The 7,959-nt window shown below is 51.1% G+C and overlaps 1 protein-coding gene across 1 annotated transcript; it reads left to right on the top strand.

Annotated features, from left to right (window-relative positions):
• Positions 1-448: 448 nt before the first annotated feature.
• On the top strand, positions 449-7,957 carry CPLANE2 (ciliogenesis and planar polarity effector complex subunit 2). Its single transcript, XM_051988455.1, has 6 exons — positions 449-627; positions 2,054-2,237; positions 3,547-3,699; positions 4,240-4,364; positions 4,967-5,103; positions 5,700-7,957. The coding sequence occupies exons 2-6, from the start codon at positions 2,126-2,128 to the stop codon at positions 5,959-5,961; spliced, it is 789 nt and encodes a 262-aa protein (XP_051844415.1). The 5' UTR covers positions 449-627; positions 2,054-2,125; the 3' UTR covers positions 5,962-7,957.
• Positions 7,958-7,959: the final 2 nt, after the last annotated feature.

Raw genomic sequence — 7,959 nt, forward strand, 5'->3', positions numbered from 1 at the left:
GAGGCGGTGGGGGGAAGGAGGAGAAAAGTTGGAACAGAAGGTTTTGCAAGGGTCAATGCTGAAAAATTATCCAAGCATATATTTTGTAAATAAAAAGCTATAATAAGAGTAATAATTGAAAGAAAAAAAAAAAGAATTTGTAGCCCAAGAGATTACCGGTGTGTATTGATTGGTTGGAATTGCGCAGTCGCAGTTGCTCAAGCGGAGGGTTCTCATTCACAATGATTTTGAGTCGGCTCTTGCCTCTTTAAGATCCGCAGCTACTCGAGGTTGGCCACTCAGACCACTTGGGGCTTCACTTCCGCCCGGTCTGCGTCTGACTTCAATACGCATCTTCAAGAGATCTAATCCCGTGGCCTGGGAAGACGAGCATTTATGCGCAAGCGCATCAGTGCACTTGTTGCCATGGAAAGAACGCCTTTAGCTCTGAGAAGTGGGAGGGGGTGAGGAAACCCTCCTCCCGGGTTTTTTGGGCTCCATGGCAACAGTAAAGCTTCGGGTAGCGCGAGCTCTCGAGTTGTTAGTCAGACTTCCTTCGGGAGGCGGGTCCTAGAACCGGGCTATGCGTGCGCAGTGAGGTCGTACTTATCCGCGTGGAAGCTGGGGTTGTCTAGCTGTTGGGAGGCGGTGAGCAGTTCTCCTGAGGGGGCCAGGGAAGAGAAAGTGGAAAAAAGGGCAAGGATGATTATTCTTTTTGGGCCCCAGAGAGAGAGAGGCGATAGTAAGAGGAGAAAGGGGTCTTGTTAATGTTCTCCTGGGGCAGGGGAGGAAGGGTGTCTGTCAACGTCTCCGGGGTAAGAAGAGAAGGAGTCTAGTCAATGTCCCCCTGGGGTAGGAAGGGAGGAAGTTGTGTCAATGTCCCCCAGGATAGGAAGGGAAAGGGTTTTGTCAATGTCCCTCTAGGATAGGATGGGAAGGGTCTTGTCAATGTTCCCCTGGGGTAGGAAGGGAGGAAGTCATTTCAATGTCCCCCTGGGGTAAGAAGAGAAGGAGTCTTGTCAATGTCCCCTTGGGGTAGGAAGGGAGGAAGTCTTGTCAGTGTCTCCCTGAGGAAGGAAGGAAGGGTGTCTTGTCAATGTCTCCCTGAGGTAGGAAAGAAGGGAGTCTTGTCAGTGTCTCTCTGGGGAAGGAAGGAAGGGTGTCTTGTCAATGTCTCCCTGAGGTAGGAAAGAAGGGAGTCTTGTCAATATCTCTCTAGGGTAGGAAGGGAGGAAGTCTTGTCAATGTCTCCCTGAGGAAGGAAGGAAGGGTGTCTTGTCAATGTCCCCCTGGGGTAAGAAGAGAAGGAGTCTTGTCAATATCTCTCTAGGGTAGGAAGGGAGGAAGTCTTGTCAATGTCTCCCTGAGGAAGGAAGGAAGGGTGTCTTGTCAATGTCTCCCTGAGGTAGGAAAGAAGGGAGTCTTGTCAATGTCTCTCTGGGGAAGGAAGGAAGGGTGTCTTGTCAATGTCTCCCTGAGGTAGGAAAGAAGGGAGTCTTGTCAATGTCTCTCTGGGGTAGGAAGGGAGGAAGTCTTGTCAATGTCTCCCTGAGGAAGGAAGGAAGGGTGTCTTGTCAATGTCTCCCTGGGGTAGGAAAGAAGGGAGTCTTGTCAATGTCCCCCTGGGATAGGAAGGGAGGGAGTCTTGTCAATGTCCCTCTGAGATAGGAAGGGAGGGATCTTATCAATGTCCCGCTGGGGCTGAGAAGGGGGGGTCCTATAGTTGTCCCTCTGGGACCAAGGAGGCAGGTTCTTCCTTCCAACCCCAGAGGTGAGGAAGGGGTTTTATAAATGTCCCCTTGGACAAGAAAGAGAAGGAGGGATGGTGGTGACATGGAGCTGCCCTTTTGGGGCATTGGATGAAGAGGGTGGACAATTAGACATCCTCAAAGGAGCAATAAAACATAAGGAAGCCATGAACCTCCCTCCCACCCCCACCCCAAGATTCCTTCCTGGGGCTATGAGAGAATGAGGGCTGTGTAATTGCCCCCTTTAGGGCAGTAAGAGAACCCAGACTGGTAGCTTTGTCCCTTGTGCAACAGGGAAGCATACTTAGAGAACTGTCTTTCCATAGATCTTCCCACCAATATTCCAGGTCCGTTACTTCAGCCTCCAACTCCTGGGAGTGTACTGTTTGGGGAGGGCCATGTCCCGGCTCCCAGCCCCAGGCTCTGTGATTGTCCCTGACTGGCACGAGAGCGCAGAGGGCAAAGAGTACTTGTCGTCCATCCTTCGGAAGAACCGGCGAAGGGTGTTTGGTGAGTAGTGACTCAGCCTCTGGTCTTCAGCCAGCCAAGGCCAGGGAGGCTCCCAGGAGCTTTCGTTGGGAGTCAAATCCCAGCCTTCTGCTAAGTGTGGAAACTTGGGCAAGAAAGCTAGTGGGCTTCAGGTCCTTCCTCAGAAAACTGATGTGGTTGAAGCTTAAAGGTCCATTATATCTCTGACTTTCAATGACCCCTCTCTGGGCTGTTGGCTCTCCGGAAGAAAGTGACCTGGTATTTTAGCTCGTGTTATCTTTCATCTTTTCCTCCCATTTATCATCCCTGCCAGTTATAAATAAAGCCTTAGGGGATGACCTGAGCAATAGGATACTCATTAGATATGAGAAATGAAAGATGCTTTAGGATTTTGTAGCCAGAAGGAACCTTGGAACACAACAATGTAACCCTAATTTTGAGCTGAGAGGATCATTAGTTTGCAGAATGTTTTAAGTTGTGAAGGATCTTGGAGTATAGAATGTCAGAGCTGGGACGGACCTTGGAGTATAGAATGTCAGAGCTGGAAGAACTCTTAGAATATAGAATGTCAGAGTTAGAAAGGAACCTAAGGTATAAAATGTCAGGGCGGGAGGGCCCTTAGAACAGGGAATGTTAGAGTTGGGAGGGCCCTTAGAACGCAGTGTTGGAACTGAGAGGCCAGTAGAGCACAGTGTGTCAGAGCTGGGAGAGTCCTTAGAACAGGAACATCAGGGCTGGGAAGGCCCTAAGAACAAGGAATGTTAGTGCTGGGAGGACCCACAGAACATAGAGTGTTGGAGTTGGAAGGGCCCTTAGAACAGGATGCAAGAGGGCCCTTAGGACAGAGGATGTCAGAGTTGGGAGGGTTCTTAGAACACATAATGCCAGAGCTCAGAGGGCCCTTAGAGATCATCTAGTTTAACCTTCATATTTTACAGATGAGAAAACTGAGTTTCAGAGAAGAAAAATGATCTGTCAAAGATGGTGTCTCCCCTGAGATTTTTCTTGAATCTTGGTTTTGAAAGAGGCTTCTGGTCCAAACATGCTCATGTTTGCAAGGATTATCTTTTACTCCTCTGGTACAAGACTCTTTGTCTAGTATAATTAAAATGTGTTGAATTCATTCATACATTTCAACACATGTAGTGGAGTGAGCCCTGAACTAGATGTTAGAGGCCCTAGGGCCTGTTTCCTGCAAAGTTGCCCTCTCTAAATTGCTTTCCCTCTCTGAGCCTGAAAAATGGAGAGGTCAGACTAGGTGGTCACTAACTGGGAAAAGGGTTTACTTTGGGGAATGAAGATCTGAAGCAAGGCTTCCTTATTACTCTAGGGCTGCTCGAGAGGCCAGTTCTACCTCCCCAGGTGGCTGCAGACACTGCAGGCTACAAGATCTTTGTTTCTGGGAAGAGTGGGGTCGGGAAGACGGCCCTTGTGGCCAAGTTGGCGGGCCTGGAGGTTCCTGTGATACACCATGAAACAGTGGGTAAGTGCTAGTGGGTGGGAAGCCTTGGGTCTAGAGTCAAGGAACTGGCTGCATCTGCTGTCTTTGAAAAACTCACCTCTTATCAAGAGGTAAATAAAAGAACTGTAGAATAGTCCTGAAGGCCTAACTGAATTCAATTTCGTGATATTATAGAGGGTCAGATAAAAATGACTAAGTAACAATTCACATTAATTATAATCATCATATTTACATTTATCTTGTAAAGGAAATTCATTCATTACAAATAAAGAACTGGACTGGTGAAAAAAAAACCTCACCTCTGCTAGAAAATTTCCTCTAATTACATTGGGGTCCCTTAGTCTAAATCCTTGGACTCTTATATATGGACTCCTCTCTTCCATGTTTCATTGATGTTTTGCTTGATAGCTGTTAGTCTGCTTTGTGCTTATTCCTCATGATTGATGTCCCTCCCTCTGAGACTCGGGGCTCCCTTGTCTCTTGTTCTGGAGCCTCCCCGGTCTCTCCCCAGCCTGTCTGGAGTCCAGAGGAATGGAGATGATGAGCATCCTCTTTCCCTAGGCATCCAGACAACAATAGTGTATTGGCCGGCCAAACTGCAGGCCAGCGACCGAGTGATCATTTTCCGCTTCGAGTTCTGGGACTGTGGAGAGGCAGCACTCAAGAAATTCGATCACATTCTGCCCGTGAGTGAAGGTGTAAGGGGGGACACAAGCGCTTGCGGTTTGTTTTCTGCTGCCCCCCAGTTACGCTCCCGAGGGCCAAGACTGCCGCTCTGTATCTGAACTTGCCGTCTCTCCCAGCACGTGGCTTTTTGGCCCCCTGTCCGTGCTAGAGAATGCGTGGACAGCATTCCCAGGGTGGGGCCAGGCCGGCCCCCAGAGAGATCCTGGCAGGGTGGGAGACGGAAATGCTTAGGGCTCACTGCTGACTCCAGGGCCATTGTCCTGCTTTGGGTGGAAAGGACAAAGGCCTGGGCAAGGCATCCTGACTGCTCCGTGAGCCGGAGAAGCCCTCGGCAGGACAGTGACTGATGGGGTGTATCCTGGGGCTCTCCTGGAGGGAGAGTCTGAAAGCTGCTTTTTGCGAGACTGCGTGGTCTCAGGGATAGCCTGCTGAACTTGGGGACCTGGTCACATCCCAGCTCTGCCACTTACTAGCCTTGTGACCTCAGGGCTGATCACTTACCCACTTTGATCCTCAGTTTTCTCATCTGTGAAATGGAAGGATTGTACTCAATAGCCTCTAAGGGCTTTCCCACTTCTAAACTTATGTTCCTCTGATTCAGGCCTGCAAGGAGAAGACAGATGCCTTCCTCTTCCTCTTCTCCTTCACTGACCGTTCCTCCTTTGAGGATCTCCCGGCTCAACTTTCCCGGGTTGCTGGAGACGCTCCCAACACTGTCAAGATGGTGATCGGCTCTAAGTATCCTTATGGCGTCTTACCATTTTTACGGTCCTGGGAGCCCAGAAAAGAGTGCTTGTGTCTGGGCTGCCCCGCTGGCTAGGTTCTGTTTGTGTGTAGGTTTCCCTGCCCCAGTAAGCTCTGCACTAGAGTCAGGCGGCAAGACCCTCTGGGGCTTTAAACAGAGAGTGAGAGGCAACATTGGCTCAGAGCACAGAGCCGGTCTCAGAGCCAGGAAGACCCAATTTTCAGCCCTGCTCAGGTAATGGTGGAGCCCAGTGAAGCCTGAGGTTCCTCCTCTTTCTGAGACATCTGAGGGGATGTCGACCAGAATCCTGGTGCTTTGCCTTTTCCAGGTTTAAAGGTAAATGACCATGAATGAGGCAGGACCGGGGACTTGTGGGATGAGGTATGGGGCTCTTGGGTCTGGGAACTGGACATCCTCGGGGATGTGGGGGCAGGGTGAGTGCTGGCCTTCAGCCCTGGGTTCCTCCCAGAGGGAGATAAAGGAAATTGAGTCTGGGGGAAGAGAGGGCTTGAGGGCAGAGTCTCAGGTCATCCAAGAGGGGCTGGGGACCGACAGGAGACACTGTCATTTCCTTGACTTTCTTCACCAGGTTTGACCAATACATGCACACTGATGTTCCCGAGCGGGACCTCACAGCCTTCCGCCAGGCCTGGGAGCTGCCCCTGCTGCGGGTGAAGAGCGTCCCTGGGCGCCGGTTGGCTGATGGGCGCACCCTGGATGGGCGGGCCGGACTGGCAGATGTGGCGCATATCCTCAACGGCCTGGGGGAGCACTTGTGGCACCAGGACCAGGTGGCAGCTGGGCTGATCCCTGGCCCCCAGGAGACCGCTCCCGAGGAGGGGCAGGGCTGAGGTGCTCCCGGAAGTAGGGCTTGGCCTGGCATTCCTGCCAGGGGAAGAACTGGCATGTAATCTGGTGACACAGAAAGAATACAGCTGGGCAGAAGGGCTGAGCCAGAGTCCCAGCCCCCACTCTTCCTAGTGTGACCTTGAGCAAGTCCTTTCACTTTGACTCCTAACTCTGATTTTCTGCTCTATAAAAGGGAAATGTACCTCCACTGCCTCCCTCGCAAGGAGGTTGTTGGGAATGCATTTACAGGCTTTAAGTCGTGATAGAAAGGTGAAGGGCTGAGAATGAATGCCGGATCCGACTGGGCTGTCTGTCTGTGGGGTAATGGAAAGAGGGAGGAATTTGGAGTCTGAAGACAGGCTTTTGAATTCTAGCTCCATCACTTAGCACTTCTGGGACCCTTTTCCTCCTCTGTGAGAAGGACAAGATGCTCGGCAAGTTCCTTTTCCCTGGGGGGTGAGGGAGCATGCTCCCAGGTCTCCCCTCCCCAGCTCTGAGCCAGTATAGAGGAGAAGGGGGCAGAACCCAAGAGGACCAGGCCAGCTGGACGAGCCAAGCTCCCGAACCTTAGCTGGTGACTTGGAGGCTCCATGGAGATATTCTGGTCTCAGACTAGCCCTTCCAGAACTCGGCTCGGGGCTAAAGAAAAAACACAGGGCTTGGAGTCAGAAGCCTTGAGTTCCAGTCCATACCTGCCTGAGTACCTTATCAGAAGTTACCAAGTCTATCAGACTCTCCATTTATACGGTTCTCAAGACCTCACCCGCTGCAGCACCTCCTCCACCTCTGGTCCTTCCCTCCTAGGTGGGCATTTGGATTTCCTTGTGTGGAGAGAAGGAGCTCTGAGGGGTGGAGGAGGGGAGACCCTCCCGGAGGAGCTGAAGGAGGAGGGGAGACCCTCCCGGAGGAGCTGGAGGAGGAAGGGAGACCCTCCCGGAGGAGCTGGACTACTCGGAGTCCAAATTTAGCTGTGGAGCGCCTAAGGGGAGGGCGCCTTAAGCTAAACTCGTATTTCTCCCTCTGTCTCCGTGCGCCTGGAGGTACTTTTTCTTTTTAGGACTCTGAAGGGACTCGTGTTCTGAAGCCACCCGGACCAACAATTCTAGAAGCAGCGTTTCCGTCTGAAAATCAGTATTAAGGAAAATGGTTCCCTGACCTGGGCCGTGGGAACTTGTTTTATTTACGAATATATCTACACAATTATACATATTTGATCATTATTTAAATAGAACCCGTTTCCCTTGCAATTTATGCATTTAAAAACATCCCAAATCCTTTTGTCCACGACAAAAGTAGGGGCCAGAGCCCCTGATTTCAAGGAGGTCAGGCAGGAACCCCGGGGCTTGGGGGTTGTAAGTGGCTCCGCGAAGCTGGACAGCGACTTTCGCTGGGGGCTGGACAGAGACTGCCCCAAGGCCGGAGCAGGGGGTGGCGGAGGGATCTCTCACAGAGGAGTTGAGAGCCTGAGCCTGAGCCTTCCCCCCAGCCCCGCAGAGGAGGCTCTCCGCCTCCTCTCCCCCAGCCTCCTTCCACATTCAGTGTTTAATAGGCCTCCCCCCCAGGGGCAGTCCCGCTCCTGCTGCAGACTCGGGAGGGAGGGCCTGGGTGTGGGCCACACTTGTGCTCCGTAATTTTCCTAATAGCAGAGCAAATACAAATAGCATCGAAGGGGAGACAGTTTGTATGGAGGAAGCAGCCCGGAAATTGTCGGGAAACCTGGGTCTTGCTAGTGACGGGGTCTTGCAGGCCCTCTCTGAGCCTCAATTTTTTTTTCTTTCTGTAAAATGGGAATGCTAATTACGATAATTGTATAAATATGCCTGCGTATATTGGATTTAACATATTTCTACCATGTTTAACATATATTGGACTACTTGCCATCTGGGGAGGGCGTGGGGGAAGGGGGGCAAAATTGGAACACAAGGTTTTGCGAGGGCTAATGTTGAAGAATCGTCCAAGCATATGTTTTGAAAAATAAAATGCTTTAATTAAAAAAAATA

Source organism: Antechinus flavipes, chromosome 3, assembly GCF_016432865.1.
Source record: "Antechinus flavipes isolate AdamAnt ecotype Samford, QLD, Australia chromosome 3, AdamAnt_v2, whole genome shotgun sequence".
In the NCBI taxonomy this organism is placed as follows: domain Eukaryota; kingdom Metazoa; phylum Chordata; class Mammalia; order Dasyuromorphia; family Dasyuridae; genus Antechinus; species Antechinus flavipes.

What these genes read in the sequence shown, in the direction of transcription:
- CPLANE2 (XM_051988455.1), top strand. Translation starts at nt 2,126, where the DNA reads ATGTCCCGGCTCCCAGCCCCAGGCTCTGTGATTGTCCCTGACTGGCAC. An exon ending in GAACCGGCGAAGGGTGTTTG is followed by an intron (nt 2,238 to 3,546) that starts GTGAGTAGTGAC and finishes TTATTACTCTAG; the next exon opens with GGCTGCTCGAGAGGCCAGTT. An exon ending in AATTCGATCACATTCTGCCC is followed by an intron (nt 4,365 to 4,966) that starts GTGAGTGAAGGT and finishes CCTCTGATTCAG; the next exon opens with GCCTGCAAGGAGAAGACAGA.